We start from the raw sequence: 26,354 nt of genomic DNA on the forward strand, positions 1-26,354 counted from the left end.
CACAGAAAAACGTCACTAAACCCTCTGGTAATAATTTACACTTTTCTTCTGTTGATATAGTTCATTTTTGGTACATTTGTTCTGTTGATATTTCTTTGTTTACTCTGATTATTGTTTGTCCCTTTGTTCAGAACCTGGTACTTCCAGGACAGAGTGGGAGGCACTGAACTGGATCACTGTGTAGAACCAAATTGATTATTATGTTCAAAGTAACAATGAAGTGATTCACTTTGAAAACATTTATTTGTGTAAATAAGTTTATATACCAGAAGATTAATAATCTTGTTCCTGTTTGTGATGGCTGCAGTTACAGCCACACAAATGTGGTAATATTCACTCTCACCACACGCAATAGGTTTATCTCATTTATATTTGGATTTCTTTAAGTTTAGGATTTAATTTACAGAATAACTGGTTTTGTTTAGAAAGCAACACATCACATTGTATTCTAGAATAAGTGCGCACATTCTAGTTTATATTGTTGTGTTTTGCTTGATTTAATCTTTGTTTTGTTTCTGAGTTTCTTAAGTGCTGGCTGCCCCAATCCTTAGGAGAGCAGAGAGGTGGAGAAGGGGTGGAGCAAGCCAGCTGAGACTGCAAATTGGTTCACACCATTACTCATCATCCAGAGGGGGGGAATGGGATTTTGCTATGTTAGTTTCAGTTAGGTTTCTGTGTATTTTCCCCTTTTTGTGTTTTGTATGTGGCCTGATCAGCCAGTATTTAAGTCCCCTTTTGTCTCTGTTTGTTAGGTCTGTTTTTTTGAGTTAGTCTGAGTTGATGTCTGTTACTTTGACCTCTTTTATGGGCCCAAATTTGGTCATTTTTTCCTATTATTTACCCAAGTTTTGTTTTGGGTTAAATAAAAAACAACTATTTTGACTTTAAACCGGTGCCTGGCTGTTCCTTAACTGCTCGGTCCATCACACTGTTTCATTGTTTAATTTTGTTTGATTTAAAATATTTTTTTTTAAAAGAGGCCAATGAGGTCCAGGTTTGTTTTCTGTATAAAACCAAAACGATTTTGGCAACTGAGATCCAATTACGGCAGAAATGAAGATGTCAGAAAATAAAATCCACTAATAAGAAACTCAATGTAATCTTCCAGTAAATTTGGTCAGCCGGGGAAACCTGGGAAGGTTCATGATGGTTCTGTGCTTTCTCAATTTGGTAATAATTTCTCTCATTGTGGGTTTACGAAAAACCTTAGAAATGTCTCTGTAAAAATATCCAGACTAACCAAACTTTGTTTCTTCTCTGTTCTTGAATAGATTTAGATTAGGAAAATGATTTCTTGCCTACTTTATGCTGCCAAACAGGTTCTATTTAAGTGCTTTTTTGAATCTATTCATCAGACATTTATCATTGCTGGGTGTGACTGGTGAAAATGAAGCGAAAAATGCTAATCATAGCTAATTTGTTCATCAAAAAGAGGGGAAATTATTCACCTACATGTGGCCAGGTCTGTTTAAATTGCTTTTTTCACTATTATTAAATGTTAAGAAACATTTAAAATCTGATATAACAGAAAAAGGAAAAATAGAAGAAATCTGGAAGGAGCCAAATAGTTTTTCGCTCCACTGGAAATCAGTTATAGATTATCATTCATCATCGGAACCTCTTTGCTTCCTTTGCTTAGGAAGCAGTAATATTTCACAGTTAAAAGTGACAGTGCAGTGACAAATACGGCTGCCTCGAATACTTTATTTTACACTGCTGCACACACACATGTCAAATCCACAATCATGCACAATCCCTGAGAGCAATGCCACACAGCCAAATAGGCCAGCTAATCTCAGTCAGAGGGTGTCTGCGTGAGTCCCTGCATGTGAAAGTGTGTGCTAGTGCAGCTCTGGCAATGTCACAGAGTGGAGACGAGCAAATTGGAGAGAAAAGGGGGAAAAAAATCAGAACAGAGAGCAAGGCTGACAAACCAGGAAGGAGGGATAAAGAGAGAAAAAAGTGGAGGGGAGAAAAAGAAAACAGACAAAAACACGTTGAGGACGAAGACGGAGGGGGAAGCGTCAGACGACATGGTTAGATAAGGCAGCTCAATAAAGAGCAAACTTAAAGGGAAGGAGGGAGACAGATAAAATACAGAGAAATAGATAAAACAGAAACAATGAGAGCAGCAGAGAGGAAGATTTAGAAATTTGCTCTGAATGAGACGTTTAGACACCAGCCGCGCCAGGCAACGGGCCAACAACAAACAGTTTGCGCCTACAGCTTTAAAAGTCTGCGCCGAGGTTAAGCCTCCACCGGTTATTGTTTCTGTAAACTCAGCCTAAATCACATACATAAAGAGCTTATGTCTGAACAGAGCGAACGCTCTTGTAGGCATCCGTATCCACAAGGAGTCTGCAGTTCACAAGCAGACAGAGGAGGATTTCATGTGTTGCTCAGGGAGAATCCAAATGGAAACACACTGGTTAATGTTGGGTCTGCAGCTCGGTGATCCTCATGAGAAGATACCGCCGCTTGTGTTGAGTCTCACGTGGTTTTTAAGATTCGGGGGATTAATACGACACAAGCGGGCAATTTAGTGCCACTGGTGTCAACTCTTTGTGTGTGTTATTTTTGATAATACCTCCCATTCTTCACCAGTAGTGGAACTCGGGAAATGGAAACAGATCCGGTAATGAAGGTGTTGCTCGAGATTCAACCAATAAAGTTTCAGTCTTTTATTACCAGAACAGTGAGAGAAAAGAAAGCGTGCAGGGAAACTATAGTTCATGCCTGGAAGGGAAGCAAAGGCTCAAATATGGGGCGCCCTGAATATGCTTCCATGAATATTTCTGCAGATAACAAACCTCTGAGCACAGTTTATTATTTCCTGTAATTCCTGCTCCGTTAAGAGCAGATTTTTAAGAAACATCTCATAAACTGGAATATTTTGGGGAAACTTTAGCAAGAGAAATTGAAAAAGGAAAAAAGGAAAGTTGTCCAAATATTAATTCTCCCTGAACTTTTTCAGAATTCAGTCAGACAGCTCACCTGTAAATGTTTAAATTCATATTAGCCAATAAAGACACACTCATGGAGAGATGAGTTCATCTCTATTCCCTGAACATGTGCATGCCAGGAAGTGAGGAAAGGATCGTTGAACTCTGACCCCACCCTGCCACCCAAGGGGTGCTGAGGTGTTGAGAAGAACCAAGGTAAAGATGGCCGCAGCAACAGCAGCGAACAGATTTCACCAGGAGGTTCTGCTGCTCAGATAGACCTCCAAAATTATTAGAGGGGGAAGGTTGACATATTCTGCACAATGTGTGAAAGATCAGGTGTGAAGCAGCAGCAGCACAACAGCCTGACCTCATCAACACATCATGTTTGTGACATTACATCCACAGGCTTTGGTAATGTTCATGACAGGTGGATTTTTACTGGGGAGGCAGTTTTTCTGGTCCGCTCTTTGACGGCAGCTGGTCCCGACCGGCTCTCTGCAGCCACCATCAGATCACGTGCAGAAGAGCCGATGGCTCTAGTCCCCACAAAGACATTTACCTAGGAGCTCAGGCTTTTCTAGGCCCCAGCATGTCTTAAAAGACAAAACATCTCTCTGTGAAGGAATGAGAATGGATGTTATGTACTTTCCAGGCACATAGCGCCACTTTACACCACAATAAAGTAACAATGCTGCCTTCAGTTGTTATGAAAATACTCTACACATCAAAAACAACTTCACAGAAACTTTGATCATAGCCATAACTGATGCCTTAAAATTGGCCTCTGTCTCTTTAAGAAGCTCCTGTCCTTTCCGACGCTCTGAGTGGATTTCTTGTTACTTTCAATGATTGCATGCAGTAGTCAGTTGTAATCGGTCGTATGGATAATTACCCATTTATTTATTTATTTTTATTTTTTTAAGGCATTTTAAAGGAGAAACATGAGCAGACCAGCTCTGTACAGAACTACACAGCATTTTAACCCATTGGAGACATTTTCTCGTTTTCTCATTTTAATTCTGTGGTGATCAAGTTCGGTGTTGGAGAGATGATATCCTGCTACTTTTAGATGCGTCTCTTTTCCAGCACTGAAGAAGAACTGGGTTTGAACATGTCTGATTTAATTATTTGAGCAGCTGGTTAGTATTTGAAGATACTGACCAGCAAGAACCACCGACCACGTAGTAGATTGAACACTGCATCCTGCTCTCCTAATTTCACGTCCTGCCACCTTCCCATCAGGAGAAAGATAGAAGAGTATATAACCTCCAGATCAAGAGGATTCTGAAATAAAACAGTGTGTTTAACTCTCTTAATCTTATCTGGTCTGCTTAGCAAGTTATACTGATTTTATCTATTTATTTAAGGGTCTAATCTGAATCTGCAGCAGTCCAGATTTATCTAAGATGTTTGTTTTTTTTAGCAATTTGGCCAAATGTTAACCCCCATTATCATCCTGCTTGTTGTGTTATAGCGATTATTTTATAAGTCCCACTAAACCTCATTAAACACAGACAGATTATGTTCACGAACTATGTGACCTGTAAATGTAATTATAATGAATTTTATTTAAAGGAATTGAAGTAAATGGGGCAGAAAATAAATGAATGGCCCACTTTTCAGATTCCTTCACAATTACGCAGTATTTTACGTTGAAGTATTACTTCATTAGTGGTTTTATTGTGATAAGATGTGAAAAAAATCCACTATTTTTTCAGTGTATTGCAAAGTCTGTAATAACAAAGATATATTATGGCTTAATACAACACAGAAAAGTACAATCAAATCCATCTGCACAAGAAGTTTTGAGTGAAAACTTCCAAACAGCAATCAGGAAAACTGTTGATCAAGAAAATATTTAAACGAATTGATCTGAACGTTCAAAGCGTCCTTGTGTTGTTGGAGGACTTTGTGACCTCCGCCAGCTAAAACTGAAGCATTATAGCAGATGATGGGAAAGCGTTGTGATAGCGCAGCATCGATATTTACTTGGCATTGATGCGCTCGGCTCGACGGGCAGTGAAATTAAACTTCTGGCAGGAAAATCTTCTTCATATACTCGTCTATGGCAAGAACCCAAAGTCCATCATGGCTACGTGTCAGAACCACGATGCCACACTTAAACATCTCTATAAACACATTAATCCAGCAGAAGACGCTGTTTTTGGTTTCCCTACGCGCCAAACCAGCTTCCATTACGCATCCGGTGATTACCTGTGTCCATTTTCCCGTCCTGAGCGGCGGGTCCGTCTGGTATAACACTCTTCACTTGCAGGAACTCGTCGGGCTCGTCGCCTCCGATAATCGTGAAGCCAAATCCCATGTTGCTCTTCTGCAGGGCAGTGGACAGGAAGGTGCCCTTCAGCTGGGTCGGGTCCCTCGTAAACAACGGCTTTTCTGCATTCAGAGACAAGCTTTTGTTACATTTCACATCGTCTCTACTGTCGAAACCAGCAAGCATTTGTTTTACCACATCAAAACAAATGATTTTGTTTAATTTTTTTGCATTAAATAAAATCCGGAGTTTATCTGTAACGCGTTTCCTTGCTAAGCTGGACTCTCAGATCAAGCAGAACGTAACGTGTTGGGTTCATATGTCGTCACGTTTGCGCCTGGACTGACCGGCCGGCGGCCTCAGGGTGAGAATGTTCTCCTATTGCCTGAACTACCCCCGATCTCCATCCAACCCTGCGTAGCCCATTGTGACATCTGCCTCATCTGGTCAGATGAAACTGCAAACTCTTAGGGGTAGCTCAGGATAACTCAGAGGGCTCGTTTTGGCAGGAAACACTCAAAATTAGCAAGTTCATTTTGAACGGCTCATGTTGTGTCCATGTTGTTGTATGAGAAGGGTCTCTGTTTGGTCATGTTGGGATCATACCTCTGTATATTGTGGGTAAAGGCAGAGCAGAGAGTCCCTGGCTCTGCATCTGTCTCTGCTGCTCCAGACGTCTCTTGGCTTCAAGGACTGGATTTTCAAACTGAGTCCTTCGATTGATGTGACTGAAAATACACGGCATCATTAGAATGAGCAGAAAAGCCTTTAGAGATGCTCTGTCAGCCGTAAAAAAGCAAGATAAAAGCACAGCTCTGGAATAAAAATTTGATTAGAAGGTAGGGATTCATAAATAATAATATAACACTTCAGACTGTTGGATTTGACTCCCTGGAGATTCATTAATAGTCACTTTTATTATACGTCTCGGTAAGGATATGTTAATATTTTTTTGTTTTATTTGCATAATCTCACATTGAAAATTTGAGAAATCATCCAACATTCCTTTAAAAACCTTTGTTTTTATCAGGAAGGTTAAGAATAGCAGCGTAAACGTCTCTCTAGGAGTTCTGCTAAGATTTTCAACTAATTTTACTCCATGTTCCACTTCAGTTCACTTATGACATCATAAAAAAACATGAGAGAAATTATTAAACCGGTTCAAAACCAGTTAATAGGTTTGCTGTAAGTTGTTGAAATGGCTTTAAAATATTCACAAAGTTTGCCTAAAATGCGCAAAAATGTTAAATCCCGCTTAAAGGAAACCATTTTTGCTCATTTAAAAATAGTTATAAAGTTCACAAAGAGGAGCGCAAATTTTTTTTTTTATAATACACAAATGCACACATTTAATTTTCTAAGTCAGAGGCAAATAGTAGCTCGGATAAATGTCAATAGAGGTTTCAAGTATTCATATTTCATAATAAAATTAGAACCAGAGAGTTGAATAAAAAATTAAGTTATAGTTCTTTCATACCAGAAGATAATGAAAAATCTTCTGAATGAAGTAAATATATTCAAAGATGGAAAAATTACACCCAACATAGCAGGCTATTTCATTAAATTAAATTTTTAGATTTTGATATTCAGTAGATTGAAAAGTAAAACCCAAAGCAGCTGCAGCAGCTCAAAGCTGCAGCTCCAGGACTTCGTCCATATTGGTGGGACATTTTATGGGCTCACTTTTCTTTGCAGAAATTCATTGGAGGTTGAGGGATTATGTTTATCCTCAGTTAATTGAAGGTCCTGCCTCAACATTTTCATTAGACTGGAGTCTGGACTTAGACTAAGCTATTCGAGAAACGCCTAAACCATGATTTCACTCCATATTTGCTGCCATGCTGTGGATCGTTGTGCTTTTCACAAACAAACTTTGTCTGTCGGACAGATGGTCTCACATTTGACTCCTGAATACTTTGGTTTGCAGAAGGGTTCATGCTGAACTCCATGACTGAAAGCTGCCCAACTACTGCAGCTCTTAAAGCAGCTCTTCACAGCCAAACTAACATGAGGTGTTTTATTCTGACATGTTATTTGACTTTCACCAACTGTGGAGTTCGGCTTTATGACCAAATATCTCATAAAGTTCTGGTCACATTGATCCACAAGCAGCTTTGAAAAGCCTGCTTTCCTTTTTTTTCTTTTTTGCAGGTTTCTTTATTAAATGCTCCTCCAATGTCCTTCGGACGTAAACAAATAAAAACTCTTTTGCTGTAGAAATATTATATAACAGCACATTTCCTTGTTTTTTACATGTGTTATTACCATTTATATGCATAAATTGTGTGACGTTTTAACTGTTTTTTATTGTTGTAGCATTTTTACTAAAAATTGTCACCAACATTGATCCATATAGTTTTTTGTGCAAAGTTTTTTTGTAAATAAATTGCTTCACCTGAGTCCCCCGGGAGAGAAAAGGTTGTCATGTATCCAATATTTAGTCTGTAATGTTTTTTTGGGTTTGTTTTGATTTTTTTTGCTGTTATGAAAGCCATTACTCTTATCCCTCCAGACCATACATATACAATATTTATGATGATACCTAGTGGAAAACAGTGAAACATTTTGAACAGAAATCAACACCAAGGAAAAAAAAATCAAATTGAAGTGGTTGTGTGTTAGAATATGCATTAATAATTGTCTCAAATATATTAAAGACACAGATTGCTTTGTTTAGTTTATTGGGCATGTGAAGGAATATGAAATTGAATATTTCACCAGTAGGAAAACAATTAGTGCCACTCTTAAGATGCAACCTGAGGGTCTGAGATGCAGCTCTTGTGCGTTTTGTAATAACTCTTCGCTTTGCACAGTTTGGCCTCAGGGTGAACTTGAGAGGATGCCCACTCCTGGGAATGTTTTGCACTAGTTAATATTTCAATAGCAGTCCTTTGTTGAATATTTTAAAAACAAATTAAAGAAAAAATGACAGGTGATGGGCATTAAAACATTTACTTCATATTCTGGCTTCATATATAATATTCTGATTATAAGGACTTGCTTTTCACCAGAATCATCTTTTTGTTTTCAGATGGACATTAAAACAGTGTATTCCCTGTTTTATTATAAAGCAGGGTGATAAAACGTCAACTTACTCAACGTAGTAGCTGCCGTAGATGGGGTCGTCTATTTTCTCCCAACCATAAGGCAGCTCTGAGACAAAGAAGAACAGAGACAAAAGAGAAATGCTATTAGTATTTTCAGAGAGCAGGAGAAGGAAGCTAGGCACTAAATTGAGCCACTCAGGGGAGACAACATGACTCTCAGGGCTCGCAGCCACAGCAGATGCTCCCAAAGCGCCTCTTAGTAGACAGGCAACCCTTCGATCTGCAGCAGCGGCTTCTTTACGGTGACACGAATCACAACAAAGAGCCGATACAAAGAAGGGAGGGAGGAAAACGACAGTCTGTCTTCTTTTCTTTCTTTGTGCTCATTTTTTATTGTGCACACAACACCGCTACGGCCAGATACCCCCACAGAACTACTTCCTGTTTGTGATTTTCTTCCACACACCCACTCCTTTTCGCCTTTGATGGTTCCCGTGGATGCTTTGTTAATTGTCTGCTCCACGCCTACTTCTTATTTGTTTCATCCTTGTGTCATCCAGTCCTTTTTAGGTATTTGCTTCTTGTCAAAGACACCACAAAACCTCCTGAACTCTCTGACTTTTCCGACTAATTACAAGCGACACTCAAAGATACAGACCCATTTAAGAAATTAGAATGTTATTGGAAAGTCAATCTTTTTCATAAATGTTATTACTAAGTGAAGCACATTCATTCAGCTTTATTCCTTTTAATTATGGTGATTTTCTGCTAACGGTCAATGAAAACATGACATTTAAAACAAGAAAATTACACCAGACCAATAAAGAAACTATTTTCAATACAGAATTGTACCCTTAATGAAAAGTATGTTTAATAACTACTTCAAGACTAAAAGGTACTTTTAACCTGATAAATGTGCCTCATCGGATCCAGTTTATTAAATATGACTGAGGTTTTCAAATGCCTTGAAAACTTTGGTGTTTAATTACACTAAAACCACAAACTCCAAAGTATTTCATTGTCATCTAATGTTACAGACCAACACAGAAGTGCATAACTGTGAACAAGATGATACACAGATTTTAAAACCTGAAAGTTTTCACATGCAAGTCTTTCTAATGCCTTTACTCACCTATAGACTGAAATCCTTGACTTTTTGTCTTAGAAAAATATCTCAAGCTCAAATCCACCAATAGGCCTTTGCAGCAACACAAGAAAATGCCTGACATTTTACGTCTGGCTCTTCCCTAGAAGAATTTTACGTCCATTGTTGTTTCCATCAACGGTAACCAGGTTTCCTGTCTCAGCTGAAGAAAACTATCCCCACAGCATTATGCTGCCTCCACCTTGTTTCGTTGTGTCCTGTCCATGTTTGCTGAGTTTTCTAAATGGTTGAGTGTGACTTTCATTTAGCAAAGCTCTTCACAAAACTCATTCTTTCACCTCTGCAGGTCATCCAGAGCTACTACAGGTCACTTGCTTCAGCTTCAAAATTTTATTTAACCTTCATTTCACCAAAAAAAACCCCATTAAGATTAAACATTTCTTTTGCAAGGCTGGCCGGTGATGCTTTTTTATTTTCAGATTGAATTGTTTCACAGCCTGATCCTGCATTAAACTTCCTCATTGTTGTATTCCTTGGTTCTGTCTTTATGTTGTTTTTACATTAATATTCTCTAACAAACCTTTGACACCTTCGCTGAAGAGCTGGATAAATAAAAGATTAAATTTACAGATCTGTAAATTCAAATTTTAACGCTGAGAAATTTAGTTGCACTGGATTTTTATTTGGGGGCGTCAGAGAGAAAGGCACTGAATACAACTTATTTTGAATCTTTGTAGGTCAGGCCCTAAGTTGGAATGAAATCTTTCTGCGGTGTTTGAATGAAAAAGACAATTTTTTAACCTACATTGTGGTGCCTCTCGTCGAGCTTTTATACAAAGAAGTGACCTCGTCCTATAAACCATCTAAAGCTACAAAAAAAGCCCAGTTCCCCTCATCCACTCAAGCTTTTTCAGAAACCCACATAAAAATGTTTTATTCCTGATCAACATTCATCAGCAACTGCTTGTGAGGCGTTGATCTTCATTCTCACGCTACCACATTAAGCCACTCTCGTGTCCTGTACTTCACAGTTTAACTTCTGGCTGAAAATAACTGCAGATGGACAAACACGATGTGTCGCACAGACTGTAAAATGCACCAACTCTGAGTCACAAAGGACTTGGATTGACCTCAGCTCAGTACGGACATTCAATTACACACACAAATACACACGTACAAAATCCATAAACGTAAAGCAGAACTGACAACATGGGGGTAAGAATGGGAGTAATGGACTCATTAGGAAGAGGAAGTGATGCGATGTAGAAGAGTCGCTACTGGTTTCTGCTGCATAATTTTGATTTTCAGCTATCTGGCTTTGTGAATAAAATTACAGCTTTAACAGTGGTGATGGATTCTTCTGGGTTTTTCTCACTCTATAATATCTAAAAAAATCAAGGCCAGGGATTATTTTTAATCTTCTTCTATGGTTTGCAATGGTGTAAACAATTACCCATTAATAATTGACCTAACATACTAAGCAACCGTTTGCAGCATTATAGCCACTATCACATGTTTTTTTAAATTTTGGCATATATTTAGGCATATTTAAAGACACATTTCATGTGGGTCTAAGTGTGAAGGGATGAGGAACATTTGGGAAAACATTAACATCCATCACATCTTTCATGTATACTAATGAAGCACAAGTGTTTTCTCTAATGAGTGTGTGTGTCTTGGAATGAGTGGTGAAAAATGAACAATCTGTTTTTGGTCACAAAACGATTTAATGATGAAAGTTTGACACTTTACGTGGACGACCCTGGATGTGTCACCAAGAGGTCAAATAAATTGATCAGAAAACGATGCCAGATCTCTGCCATGTTGCTGCTACAAGCATTTGACGTGCTAATGTGAGTGAACCTTCAGCTCTGCAGCCGGAGCATCTGCATAATGTAGCATGAGATTATCTACAGTTATTATCAGGTCATTGCTGCAGATCACATTATGGAGGAGAATAAAACATATTCCAAATGTACATGAAGTGAATATGAAACTACATCTAAATTTGAACTTAAATTAGAGTTTTAAATCTGCATTTATTTATTTTATGCGATGCTTGCAAGTGTTTAACACACTCTCTCTTTAAGAAGAACTATTTTTTTTATGTCAAGTAAAATCTTATAATTACCTATTTTTATACCAAATTAAATACAGATTTTGTTCTATTCTATTTATTTACACATTTAATATTTTTTCATTTATTTAACGTTTTTAAAATTTAACGGATTCTGAATCCGCATTCTGAATATTCATTGCCTTCTACGTCTGATTCCTCCTCCACCTCATCAACACAGTTACATTTCTCCAGTCCTTCAAAACAACAAGACTTGTTCACATTTATTTATTTTCAAATCTTGGCCTTGGTTAGGTAATTCTTTCTTTTTATTTTGTTGTTTTTGTTGCCTTGTGTTTTTAGCTTATGTAAAAGTTCTTTGTTTCGTTGTGCATGAAAAGTGCTCTAGAAATAAAGACTGATTGATTGAATTACATGTGTTGCACTCCATTAATCAGCTCTCCTAATTCAGAAGAAAGACGAAATAAAAATTTCTGATTTCTGAAATATGAATAAGCATTTATGGTATACATTTTTCTTTTCATATGCATGCCAGCTTTGCAGAACTAAAGGCCATTCTGGGCTGCATAAGCAAAATTAATTTCTGTCTCACACAAAACAGTAAATACCAGCTACTCTAAGGAGACTTTATACTCTTGAACAAAAAGCATTGTTTTGTGACTGGGTGGGAAACACAGACATTGCACAAACAGCAGTGTGTGACACATAATCACAACAATCACTGATGCACACATCAACACATAAATCCCCAATCTTATCATTTTTACAATTATTTGCTCTGCGTGACGCTGGTATTATAGCAACATCCCTCACGCTTTAATGTAATTACTGGCAGATCCGTGGTCTTGATATCAATAATCCGTGTGTGTGTGTGTGTGTGTGTGTGTGTGTGTGTGTGGGGGTGTGTGTGTGTATGCGTGTGTGTGTGTGTGTGGGGGTGTGTATGTGTGTGTGTGTGGGGGTGTGTGTGTGCGTGTGTGTCAAAGTGTGTGTGTGCGTCCTGGCAGTGGAGCATGCTGACTGTGCAGTCCAAGGTGAAAGGAGGCCACACCTCAATTATCTCCGGTCTGCATTATCATTCTCTCAGCGGCTCGCTCTGCTCAGCCATTACCTCAGACGACCCTCCTTACGCTGGCCGCACAGCAACCAAACCTACTTTATGCCACCTTAAATAATCCCCTCCCACCCTGTCCATGAGCCACCTTAAATGTCGGCCTAACTTATGCGCTCGCTGCTTGCCCTCCCCCTAAACTGAACGGGAGACAGTTTCCATGGAAACCAGCAGTGAAAGTCTTTTTTTTCCCCCTCCCTCTTCCCTTGCTTGAGCTGAGGGCTGCGTCTTGTCTCTGTTTCCTGCCGCTGAAACATAGAAAGAGTGTGTGTGTGTGTGTGTGTGTGTGTGTGTGTGTGTGTGTGCGTGCGTGCGTGCGTGTGTGTGCGTGTGTGTTTAAGCATTCACATATTTGCAGAGTGTGTATTTGCTGCGTATTAAAAGGCTGAACAGTGTTAGCATATCTGAACAAGTAAAAGTACATTCTCCTTTTATTCCAAATCTGATTCTTCGCCGTGTTTGAAGGCGTATCTGTGGCTCTGAGAGGCTCATTTGTGTAGTTTGATTAGAGTCTGTATGAAAAGAAGTCCAAATGTGAAGCTTTTATGTCAGATTACTTTTTCTGCCAGCTGTCTCCCTGACTAATGAGCAGAAGAAAACTCATGGCTGACCTTATGCGACTCTATAGGAAATAAAATTTACAGAAAAAGTAGGAACGAAGCTTCATTTAAACGTTTCATTTAATGAAAGAAATAACTTATAACTGGCATTGTTAGTCGAGTTTTGATGGGACTTGCCACTAATTAGGCTGAATTTCATTGTGTGCAATTTGTTAATAGATAATAATGTTTAGCATTTAATTATTTGAAGATTTGAATATAAAAAACGGCATATCAACATATTGAAATAACATGAATATCCAGCTGTACAAACTGATACATTTATGGTAAAAAATAAAAACTAAATTGAACAATGATCTGGTGGTCTTCAGGTATTTAAATCTAACTTCAAATATACCAAACCAGACTTCTGATTCAAAGTATCATGATTTATTAAATAATAATAAAGCCAAAATAAAAAATATTTGTGAAAGATGTGTCCAAAACCCCAAAACTTCAAGGGATGAGCTTCCTTCTTACTGTAATTGACCAAATTCATTCAAAGACAACAAATATTTACAAATGAAAACATTTAAGGCTCAGGTTTGGGATTTTATGTTAAAGAATATCTTAAGTCTGGCCAAACATTCACAGTAACACAGGACAAAAATCTTCATCTTACAGAGTTGACTACATATATTTAGCATGAATGCAATCGGGTTTCTTGCAGGTTACTCACATATTTCCTTCTTAATGTGAATTTAAAAAGAAAATAATTTTAAAAAATGGGAAAATCTGCCACATAACTCTTGCTGTAAGACTGAATCGGCGTTCTCTGAACATACGGTCTGGTTTCATCCATGTTTGCATCAAAAGAGGTTCGATCACAACCTGCACTCTCCACAGACATGAACTTGACCAATTTGGATTGTTAAACCTTCTGATTAAATGTGTAACTAAATTAAAGAATATTCTGGTCATGTTTTTTATTTATTCTTCATCAGAAATTACTTCATCCATACTAAACTACATTAGGCTATATGCAACAATGAGAATGTGGATATTATGATATTAAGTGTTCAGGCTCTGATAATTTAAGACATTTTTCACTTCATTTATGTAGAAACATGAACCTAAAAACTGGAGCAAATGAAGCAAGTATCTCCCCAATTTTTAAAATTAGGGAAGCAAACTTAGGTGTTGTTCAAAACAAGCTACTCACCCGTACAGTCTGACAACTATATATGGTTTCAGTTTGTATTTCACCTTTATGTGAATTACCAAATCAAAAACTTTTGAATTAAACATCTGTTGCTCTCCTTCACCTCTGAGCTGGTTCAGTGCGATAAGCACCACAGTCTGAGTTAACTCGTCTCGATGTGATCTGTCCGCTAAAACGACCATCAGAAGGAAAAGTAAAACCATCTGAGCTTTAAGCAGAGCCACTTCTCCTCTCTCTCTCTCTCTCTCTCTCTCTCCCCAGGTGGGGGCTGGACCTGTCGTGTGCTGAAACAACACGCGAGGATATAAACAACTCTCTGCCACTCAGACTGTGTCTCTTGCAGCATCCCAGTTACTGTTTTATCGCGAATCCCATCAGTAAACACTCTTTCTTCTGGGGATGAAACTCTGAATTTCCAGCACTAAACTATGGAGATCTATCCTCCTAAGCCACTGACGAAACAGATAGCAAACCAAGCTCCACAGATAAAACACTAAGTTTTTATCCATATGAAATAATGAACACAAACTGAAAGATGCTATATTGTACTTATTTTCTTTTTTAGTGATGTTGTTTTGTTTTTATTCTTGGGGGCAGGTTGTAATTTCTATCTCTCTCTTTTTGCTTCCCCATTTTATGACACAATCATTTTGTCTTCTCAGTTTGAAATGATGCATTGTTGTTTTAAAATAAAAATCTAAGACATGATTTAATTTTTTTAATGACTCAAACAGAAAAAAGTAGCAATTATTGTTGCAAAGCAGCTTGCAGCCAGCTGAAAAAAGGACTTAAAAAACCTTACCCCAATTTTCTTTGAGCAGATATTACAAACAAGCTTAAGCAGAAAATACTCCATCTGATGCAGATCTCTGGCTGCAAACTCTGAGTGCGCCTCAGTGTGCAGATGCAGGACCTGCTAATGTGTTTGAAGGTTTCACCAACATTCGTACCAACACATCAACACAAACAAACCTCTTTTCGGATTCACCAAAATGCAGCATGGGAGCAAAAGAGGCCTGGGAGACCACACAAGGAGAAAGGGAATGCAGAATGAGGATATGAGATGCCAAAGGAAAGTGAAGCAGAAAGACCAGACATGCATGAGATGGAGGCAACAAAAAGGGAATAACAAGAGGGAAAAGGAAACCAGTAACTGATGAAAGTTCCTCTGAATATCTGTCTGCTGCCTGCCAGAGGCTGTGAGACTGAGAAATCCTTCAGGCAAAGGGGCATTTAAAATCGGCCCCACTTCTTCCTTATGTTTCTGCTCACTTTTATTATATCATTCTGTCTACTTTTATCCTTCAACATCTACTCTGCTCTCTACATACTTCATTCAACATGTGTGGCTGACGCAAAAATAGAAACAAACAAAAAAACAAAAACAAATGAACATCTAAATAATTATTAAAATAAAAAAATGTCTAATAATCACTAGGATTTGTAAAAACAAATCCTTGTGGCTGCTGAAGTGCTTACCGCTCTGAAAAGGTGGGATTCCAAGGGTGCGGTAAGAGGATACGATGTGTCATCCAGGACCTTCACAAAAATTCAGCAAACAGCCTTTGATTCAAAATCCTCTGCCAGCAGGCTAAGCTCACAGAAATAAGTTACTGCAGCCCCCAAGATAGAAACACAGAAACCCAAAGAGAAGGACAAATCAACTTCAAAGAGATGAAATAAAGAGGTAAAGAAAGAGACAAAGGAAAACGAAGCTCTCTGGCCTTTGCGTTGGAAATTTAAACCCATCAGTTGAAGAACTACTTCAGAGATAATTGCGGTCTGCTTTAATACCGAAACAGACCGCGTTAATGTTTACATACAGCAGAAATACTATACCAAGCTGTTTGTTTGAGAGAGAAAGCCGAATAAGAAAAAGAAAAGGAGGTGAGCTAGTACTGTATGCTTAATACATTATAGAAGATTTATGATTCTCTTTAAGAAGTAGAGTAAAATGCAACAAAACAGCCTTCATAGTGGGGATGAAGATCTTTCTGCGCTCTCCACTAATCTCCTTCAAGAGCTTTTAGAGAGAGACTAGGTTGCAGCAGCATCTCTCCATGAGGCTCCCAACACATATTTTTATGAATTGTTGTGCCCCAACTCTGTCTCAATACACCAAAAGAGCAAAAGGAAAACGGCAGCCAACATTCTCCCACATGTAAGTTGATGAAAGGCTAATACATTTAACAGAGCATGATGTTTGAGCACAAAAAATATGCATACTTCACTCAAAAACTCAGGAATTTGTGTCAATCTCTGCCAATCCTAAAAGGTTTGTTCTTCTATTGACTCGTGTTATGTTTCCTTTATTTGATTGGATGAAAAAAGTTTCAATAAACAAGAAAAAAATGCCAATTTACTCATTATTTAACAATTAATTCAAACTCGGGTCTCAGTCGTGTGCAGTAAAAGTTCTCTTTATGCTAGCGAGCAGCGTGGTCACACACTGCTGCGGGACGGTGCATCGTCCTTCAACCAGCAGTGATTGATTGGTCAGTTCGGTTGTGCTGGCACAAACAACAAACCCAAACTTGACCTTCAATTTGGAGTTTAGTCAAAGTAATGCTCTAACTCTGTTTTGCAGAACAGCAGCTTGAATTTTCTCGATTGCACAAGTGAAATTTAAATCAGTTAAATGTGCATTGCTTGAAGCAGATTCCAATTCACGTCTATAGTTGGATTTTTCTAGGCACCAAACAGGAACCTGATTGTCAGCACTTGGGGCACAAAAGAGTCAAAAGCATAATAAGCTATTTGTTGCAGAGATAATTTGGCAATTTGTCATGTGTTCAACACATATAATTCAACCCAGCAATAGAAAAAAACAAAACATTCTTTTTTGCGCCAAGTTTATAACTGACATTATGTTGATGTGGATTATTGAGTCAAATTATCTAATTTGCATGCAGTGGAGCGGAAGATGTGTATGAAAATACATTCATTATGGACAAGAAAAAAAAACTGTGGCAAATCCATCTTATTGCCACACTGCAAAAACACAAAATCTCTTTTTGTCTATAGTTTCTAGTGCAAATGTCTTAGGAAACTTGAAATAAGACAAAACTAACTTACGAGCAACTTTATAGCAAAGCACAGAAGCTTGCTTTAAGTAAATAATTCCTTAATATTGATGAAAAGTGCTTGTTCCACTGGCACATGTTTAAACTTATAACAAGAAATTTTTCCCACGTTATAAGTTAATTTGTCTCCCAATAGAAGACATATTTTTTCATTAATCTTAAGGAATTATTAACTTAAAACAAGCCTCTATAACTTGCCGAAAAGATACTTTTCAGCTAGTTTTGTCTTATTTCAAGTGTAATAAGATATTTACACTAGAAATCAGACCAAAATTACTCGGTAAAATTTTGTGTCTTGCAGTGCATGACAGTCCTGAGGAAGAGACAAAAATGGCAAATGTAAAAAGCAGTCCAAAGAATGAAGACAGCAGAACCTGTTATATTTTATGAGCAGCTACAAACCCAAAGGTTCACAGTAATTTACAAAGTGTTAAACCAGAATCCCCCCCTTGATGTTCTGCTTTGTTCCTGGGCTCTGCTGTCAAAGTGATGGGGCCCCAGAAAACGCAGCACAAAAAGTCCAGTTCCTGCAGTTAATGCGTCATCCGTACTAAAATATTAAGATGACAAATCTTAACCAGAAGGCTGATGCAAGAGATGAATTCTTCCTGAATATATTGATTTAAGCTATTTTCATATTTTACAGGAAACCCTGTAGTTTGCACAAAGTAGAAAAAAAGTAGCAGATTTGTTTTTTCTTACTACCAAGGATGTGAATATACTCGTTAAGCTTGTAAACAAACAGATTCTGATAATCGCTCATTCCCATCAAGAAACACTTGCATTGTTTAAAATGAAGAATGTAAGGGTCTTCTGATTATTGTTGCATTTAGACCACATAGATCTGGTCAGTGACAGCAGTGGTGTCCACATGTTTTTCTGTCCGACTTTGAATCTGGAGAGTAAGAGCCAGCTTATGCGGTGCGGACTCGGGTTATTAGCATTCCCATCACAGTCTGGCCCAGTACTGCCCAAAGACGAGATTGGGAGGGATGTAGTGTGGGGGAGAAGACAAAAATGAGTAGAACATTTAACAAGAGGGGATTGAAAGAAGAAATGGGGGAAAATTTAGCTATGAGTATGTAGAGAAAAAATTACAGAACAGATGGAAAACAGAAGAAAAGAAGGTGCTGATTCAGATTCACTTTAGTGAATTTCATCGCAAGCTAATTTGTTGGCTAAAGGCTGATAGAGTCGAACAAATGTTCACCTTACCTTTTCATCTGGTTGCTCTGTTTCATGTAGCTCTTAATCAAATGGTGGCATAATAAACACAAGAAGACACGGTCTTATAAAAAAAAAAAAAAAAATATATATATATATATATATATATATATATATATATATATATATATATATATATATATAACGCAATCACTTTCTGCGTCCTGAGCTTAATGTCCTGCATGCAGCGCTGTGCTGTCCAAACACTGTTGGAGCCATGACTAACTGAGTCCAAATTTAGCCTGTAGTGTGGATTTCCAGGACACATTCAATCTCAGAAGGACAAACCAGGAATAGATTATCCAAAACAACACAATCCATTCATGGAAACGCTTCCTCAGTGGAATCACAAGAGTTAAATACAGGATTCACTTGTTTCGAAATTTTCCTCCCTAAAAATCTCAACTACATACACTCAGGTTGCAATGTGTCAAAATAAGGCAAAACACATTCATTTTCTGCCCAGTTGGACTTCATTTGTCCGTTTTGTTCTGTCTGGATTGAAAAATCCCTCCATCAAAAGTGAATTAAAACCTCTGGAGAACCAAGAGACCAGCAGGACACATTTCTAACAGCTGGGTGTTTTTATGAGCTCATCCTCCAGGAAGGGAAAAACTGTGTGTCATAAAGAGACATCAGGTGCAGAAGCAGCAGGAAACGGGGAGACAACACACACCTTTGAATTCCCAGAGATGAGCTTGACTCGCGTGAACGTGAACCAAAGCTTTTAAGAGAACAAACAGGCTGCTCAGACTCACCATCCTCCCTGCACTCCTCGGGTGGTTTCGCTTTCTTCGCTAGCCGCGGATCGAGCCACGATGTAGTTTTGGTGTTGTGACTGGAGGTGAGGTGCAGATGAAGGTAAGAGATGGTGGGGGGAAAAAACAGTGCAAACAGAGGTCAGAGAGAGACTGACAGAGAGCATTAAAAAAAAGAGTGTAAAAAAATAACACCAGCGTCCTACATGTGGTGCTACTGAAGAAAGACGAGGGGATATCTGAGGTAAACCGAATGCCCATTAATCCACTAATTAGCCTCCAGCTACTAATTAGCAAGGGTGAGAGGAGTGTTACTTCAACAGGACACACACACACACACACACACACACACACGTAAACTTTTGCAATTTTCCCTGTGTGTGTGCATCGGTCTGATTAGCAGCGCTAAGCCACATCAATTATTCAAGAGGAGAGGCCAGAGCTATAAAATTTACACACAGACATACATAAACCATGACTTTAAAGTGGGTGCATTACATTAGGTTTATTTTTAACAATTTTATTTTATCTACACTGGGTGTAACATCCAGATCTTATAACATAATGTTAGAAAGCTACATTCTACCACTGCAGACACTTTGGTAGCTTTACTATGCCTAGAAAGCAAGATTTTTGACCAGAAGTTAACACTGCATGACACTGAGAAATGTAATAATATATATGTTCAAGATTTCATGGAGATGGTGGAGTGGCTTGATGGAGATGTTAGATGCCAACACTTCCAATAACAAGTCCTCTGCTTCACTCCCAATGGTTCAGGCTTTAGGTTTAGAAAAATACACACACTAATATCTTTTTGGGAATTACCTCGTTGGTGCTAAGATACCAATTTATGTCACACACACTGTATTTTCAGAGTCTCAGCCAAAGAAATTGGAAGAAACTGAGAATCTGTGGTAAGGTTTCTTAAAGTGATCAGGTTCATCTCGAGTGTGTGTGCCGTTTTATGTCGGAGTGATCTATGGGTCACAGCTAAGTGGCTTATCAAACACAAATGCATTCATCTCAAAATAGCCGGCCACTGAAGTGAAAATAAACAGCTAAAGTTCAGAGAAGAACTTTAAAAGACTTTCAGAAAACCTGCAGAATTGCAAGATTACCATCACATCTCCTTTGAATCCTGCGGATAGGCTAAAAATGTATGTTATTGATTATTATAGCACATAAATATATCATGTTTCAGTGCCAAACAAAATCTATAAACATTAAAAGTCTGGGATCAAAACTGAATTTTCAAAGCAGAAAAGTATTCTAAGAACATTTTGAGTACCGTATACATGTATGATCATGTGACATCTAGATCTGCAGCATCAAATGGACTATTGTGGAAAATAAGATGCACATTATTCTCTAGACATATAGTTTGGTTAACCTGAAAGAGTCCTCACAACATTTTGAACGCTAAATAATTGGAGAACAAATTGATGTGGAAGAAAGGGAGACCTTTACAAACAGCTGGTGTGTAAAATATGAATATCTGTGTCTGAGTGACAATATGGAACGAAAACAGAAATTACATCAATATGAAAATTGCAACAGAGAGCTTTTTAATTCCTCCTCACGGTTCCGGTTTAACTCCAAGTTACCGCTAGCAACAAACATTTTTTCTGACTCCCTCCTCCTCACTTCAACTGTATGGAAAAATGCAGTTGAAACCAGATATTTACACACAAACACTGAATGAAAAAGACATTTTCTCTCATTGTTTGAAGTGAAATCAGACCAAACTTTTCTTATTTTAGATCAATTATAATTACCAAAATTTGAACCTCCAGTTATCTCAAATATTAGCCTATCAGAGGTTTCCAAAGCTATGACATCATCATCTGGGCTCTGCCTCATTGTTTAAAGAGACAGTAATCATTCAGTACTTAAAGTTCTGAATTCAAAGAGAGTTACAAAGAATGTCACATTAATTTTTCTGGCATTTAGCACACATAAATCATTTTGGTAATTCTAAATGATCTAAAGCAAGAGACATTTGGTCCGATTTGATTTCAGACAGTAAGAAAAAAATGTGTCTATGTAAATATTAAATTTAAACTGCATTTTTTTCTACGTGTTCCTCTCTCTGTTGATGTCTTTTGACTTGGTCACAAATTTAGAATTCAAATTACACTACACTTCTGCACACTACAACATAGGTACAGTGAAAAACATCACATAATTTCAAGCCATGAAAACAAAAATGCGGCGTACTCTATAAAGTAAACTTCCCCCTTCTCCGTGTATGCCATCTCCCAGTTGTCAGGCAGAGGACCGAGCTCTTCCTCGTCTGCATCGGGGACTTTGGAGGGGGATTTGGAGGGAGACTTTGGGGCCTCCTCCCCTTCAGTCGGAGGCTCGGATGATGCCGGGGCCTGGCTGGACCCTTCAGCTGCAACCTCCCCAGAGGCATCTGTGCTCTTGTCCTCGTGTTCACTGGACTCTGGAGCACAAAAACAGACTTATTCTCACACACACACATGCAGATGTGAGGGCGCACTACACACTTGGTGTGTGTGATGAGTCAGAGCAGAGCCACCGCAGAACTGTGAAGCCCCAGGAGACAGAGGCAGCCGGGGAGGGAGGGCAGAGTCTAAGAACAATCAGCATGAGCAGAAAACAACGTAGGAATGTCAGAAACTGAGAAAACAGGGAAAGACAGAAACTATAGGGGTCACAGACTGAGTCACAAACACAAGGAGAGGTCATGAGAGGAGAGAGGACGGCTGGTGGAAAGATGAGAAACCCGCTGCTTGGTTCTGAAATGTTGAAAAGTTACTCTACAATAATCCTGACTTTGTTGTCACAAATGTTTCATATTATCAAACTAATCAGACAAAGACGACATGAGTAAATATGAATGTAGTTTGCTGATCTAAACCAGCCTGACCCTTGGTGAATTATAAGTAATTTCCTCTAAATCAAACTTGATTAATTGTGGTACGTCAACTAGATTGTGAAGCAGCAAATAGGTGATGCTTTTCCTGAAATTACGTGTTAGTTTTAAACTAGATGTAACAAAACATTCAAAAAGTGACTTTTTTTTTCTTCTCAGTTCACAAAAAAAAAGGTTTTAGGATCATCGAGATGCTTTTTGGAAAAAATGCGACCGGCCTTTGTGTTGAGCAGTGGTTACCATCTTTAAATTATTCCATGGATAATATTTGTGCCCAGTCTCTGATAGATGAACAACGTTTCTTGAATATTTTTAGAGTAGGACATAACTTGTTGCTTTTATATTATCAGGCAAGTTCAATTTAAATGTGTGGCTAATAAAAGTGAATAAAATAAATGTGACTAATCACATTTCATATATGATTTTAAAAGATGGGTAATTATATTCTCCCATTGGCTTTTTGTATTCACTCAAGTTACTTTGACAAAAACAACAAATTTGTAACAGGGAAAATACTTTTTATAGTCCTGTTCCTTAACTTAAAGAACACATTTTACATCAAATACTGTGATGTTTCATTTATTTATTTTTTTTGCTGCAAATGAGGGAAAAATAAATACACGAAGAGAAAATGTAAACATGGAATGCTTTCACAAGGGACAAGAAAGACAGATGGAGAAAAGAGAAGGAAGAGTGGGGGCAGCAAAGACAAGTCCACAGGGACAAAATAATAATAAAAAAAAATCAGGAGGTTGGGAAAAGTGAGGAGGAGAGAAACAGAGGGACGTTTGGTATTAATAGCAACAAGGACAAAAGCCAGTGGCAGAGAGACAACAAGAGAGACGGAGGAATGAGAGGACAGAAAGACGGGAGCCAAAGCCTTTATGAGACTCCAGCCAGTGACTAAAAATGGAGACATTACGGTGCCCTTGTTCATTCTGTTACATAAGGTTACTGTTAACCTTTGCAGTTCACACTCATGTTAGCAGAGTCTGTTAACATTTGTTACAACTGCTCAGGGTGCAGTTTGTCGGCGCTGCTGATTGAGCTGCAGACGTGACACCGGGCTGCAGGAGGGAAGAGAGACGCTTTTTACCTTAGGGGACAGTAAGAAGGATAGGTAACAACTGCAGTAACAACTGGCTTGTTGCTCCGGTTCGATTCAATCATTCCAGCGGGACGAAACTAAAAGGCAGCCAGAAATCCAAATACAATGTCTTCACCGTCACAGCTGTTCTAAAACACAACATGCTTTATGTTGTAAGGAGATTTTTTTTTAAAATGTCGGATAAAAACCTCAAAGCTGTTGAATTCACAATGCTTTGTGAAAGTATTTATAAACTTGAACTTTATCGCATTTTGTTATCTTAAAACCTCGACCTTGAATGCGTTTTGTTGGGATTTTATGTGCTGAATCAAAGCAGTACTTAAAGATGAAGTGGAAACTTTGAAAAATGTGACTTTTATATGTATTCGGCCTCCAGGGTCAATAAATTTTCAAGTTAATTTAGTAATGGACTTTGGGACAAAACTCCAAAACCGAAGCAAAAATACTTTAACAACCTGTACCAGGTTATATTTGAAGATTATCCTGTATTTAGCTCTAACTGTCTTCCTTTCAACTTTGATTAGGTCTATTTTTTCTTATCTGATCAGATCTTCACCTTCCCAATATTTGCTTATTACACTGTAAAACATCTGAACCACATTTAGTTGCGTCTACTATCTTCGACATTTTAAGCCAAATAAACTGACTTAAAGTTTTAGATTTTGAATCTTAATGTGTGACTTTGTGAAAGACAAACTTACAGAAGTAAGCTGTGTTCACCTTTAATTAGTTTTGTCAAACTTCCAAGAGTTGAATAAACTAGAATTTTTAGTTTAGCACTTAAAAAAAACTGAAAGAAGAAAGAGTGGTAACTATTTCCCAGAATGCTTAGCGGCATGTTTCTGTGTCCTGAGATGGAAGTGCGTTACATTGATCTGACTCCTGTGTCATTAAGGCAAAAATGTAATGTTTAATATGATTTCTTATCACATCAGAAATTTTATTCATGCAATTTGAAACAAAAATTTAAATTATTCAAATGTAAAATAACTAGTTATTTTAACTTGATATTGTGAGAGAAAATAATAGAAAGATGTGTGCTCTTTAACGAGGTGACGGCAGTTTTTTTTCCCCGCATATTGTGAAATAATTATTTGGTCTTCCTGATCAGCACACACTCATGCTTGGTTTTCATGATGCTGTTTGTTCACTAACTAGCAAGCTTCACAGAACAGCTGAATTCATGCTAAAATAAAAATGTACACTAATTAATTCTGTAGGGAACTGACAGAAGGGGTGAAAACAAGAAGCACGCCACACCTTTCAGATTTTTATTAGTAAATAATTTTGAAAGTCTTGCATGACTTTCCTTCTTTGTAGTATGCATTACTCTGTCTTGGGAAAAACAGAGTATGAGCTTTTACAATGCACTGTCTCCCTGCAGTGATCGTACCCGGTGTGATGGCCACTCCGTTGCCGTTGACAACTGGGCTCTCCTCTTCCTCCTCCTCGGGTGGCTCCAGGCTGGCGCGCTGCTCCATGTTGCTGACCGACTGATTCCTCTTTCTCTTGCCCTGGGCGCTCGGCCGGGCTCCGGGAAGCAGGGCCTCACTCACATTCAGAGGAGGGGCTGCCGGGGACGGCTCCGCTGGAGGTTTCGGTGTCCCGTAGAAGTTATCTAAGGGCAGAGAGCTACTGGGTCAGAGGTCTGAATGTAGGAGCACAGAACGGAGCGCTGTCAGGTGACGTGACGTCGGCATGGAGGTCTTAGTGACAATATGATTGCCATTCAAATCAGCTATATAGACAGAGTGGAGTGCAGATAACTGGACTGAAAAACTGACTGTTAACTAATTTAACTAAACATTAGTATGAATCAATGTTGTGCATCTGCAGGCTCAGGTTACAAGAAGAAGAAGCCATTAGTGGTCATCTCTGGTAGATACAGTCTGGCAACTATGACTCTCTTAAAAACACTTAAAAACAACAACATCTTTTATTACGGTAATTAAAAAGAAAAACAACAGAAAAGATAAAAACAAAATCCAACCTACAACACGAAAGAATCATCGCATTACTTTCTGGACAATCAAAGAATAACATTTTATACATAAGTGTGTGAGCAGCTCAGTGGTGAAAAAGCAGAGCAGCCTCTCCAGGTATTAATTTACCCCTGAGTGAAATTTACTCAAAACCTGGCATTCTGCTGCAGTATAATCTTACAGAAAGGATACAAACTGTAAGCTTTTGGCAGCCACTGACTAACAGAGGCTTGTTGCTTTTGCTCCACACTCCAATCTCCCTTTCACAAATTTCCAAGAGATTACCCTCTTTCTGTGAATTTTCAGGTTTCAGAGCTCCCTTAGACTTCCTTCCCATCATTCTCTTGGTTTTATTTTACCGCTTCGTCAGTGGGATTGATCGGTGCAACCTTGAAGAGGAGATTGTCAGACAGACAGAAACCGAATGGCCGGCGGACGTTATTGGAAATCCTTCTTATTTTTAATAAAAAGCAGCCCATTTATAAAAGCATTTTACATTTAACACGCGTTTGAGTTTTGTTTTAGTGGATAGACTCACACTCGAGTGGCACAAAGTGTTATTTTCAAAAGCACCACTGGGTTAAATACAACTTTTGCATCGCTGCTGAGCTAAATTATCTGATTCAGTAGTTTGCAGCCTCTTAAAGCCCTAACCAGCTGTCTGCTCCTCTTAATTAATCTCACTTTTCCTCAGCTGCAACTGTTACTCTGGACAGAATTAGCAAAGCATGCCTGGAGAGCGATTATTACAGTGTTAGAAGGAGGGACAGCGTGAAAATTGAAGTTGGGGTGCATGTTGCTAAATGTAATTGGCATCCTTAACACTGGGAAAAGCCTTTAAGAGGTTAAGGGAGAGTTCAGTTTTACCAAAAGATGCAGAATTGCAGTCAATTCCAAAATGATTCATACTGCTAGTGTATTTAAATTTGACTGACATGTTTATTCTAACTTAATGTTAATGTTTTAACATCTTCCT

The 26,354-nt window shown here is 38.3% G+C and overlaps 1 protein-coding gene across 1 annotated transcript in view; it reads right to left on the minus strand.

The window, feature by feature from the left end:
* Positions 1-26,354, minus strand: part of LOC106926354 (membrane-associated guanylate kinase, WW and PDZ domain-containing protein 2-like) — a 102,448-nt gene that overhangs the window by 23,792 nt on the left and 52,302 nt on the right. Inside the window, exons 4-9 of the mRNA XM_088006322.1 lie at positions 24,790-25,014; positions 21,607-21,835; positions 19,387-19,466; positions 8,316-8,373; positions 5,827-5,948; positions 5,160-5,342 (exon numbers count right to left, since the gene is read on the minus strand). Coding sequence (XP_087862448.1) covers positions 5,160-5,342; positions 5,827-5,948; positions 8,316-8,373; positions 19,387-19,466; positions 21,607-21,835; positions 24,790-25,014 — 897 coding nt within the window. The remainder of the gene's footprint in view (positions 1-5,159; positions 5,343-5,826; positions 5,949-8,315; positions 8,374-19,386; positions 19,467-21,606; positions 21,836-24,789; positions 25,015-26,354) is intronic.

The sequence above is a fragment of the Poecilia mexicana genome, unplaced genomic scaffold (assembly GCF_051168715.1).
Source record: "Poecilia mexicana isolate PSO_F unplaced genomic scaffold, ASM5116871v1 scaffold_6, whole genome shotgun sequence".
Classification (NCBI taxonomy): domain Eukaryota; kingdom Metazoa; phylum Chordata; class Actinopteri; order Cyprinodontiformes; family Poeciliidae; genus Poecilia; species Poecilia mexicana.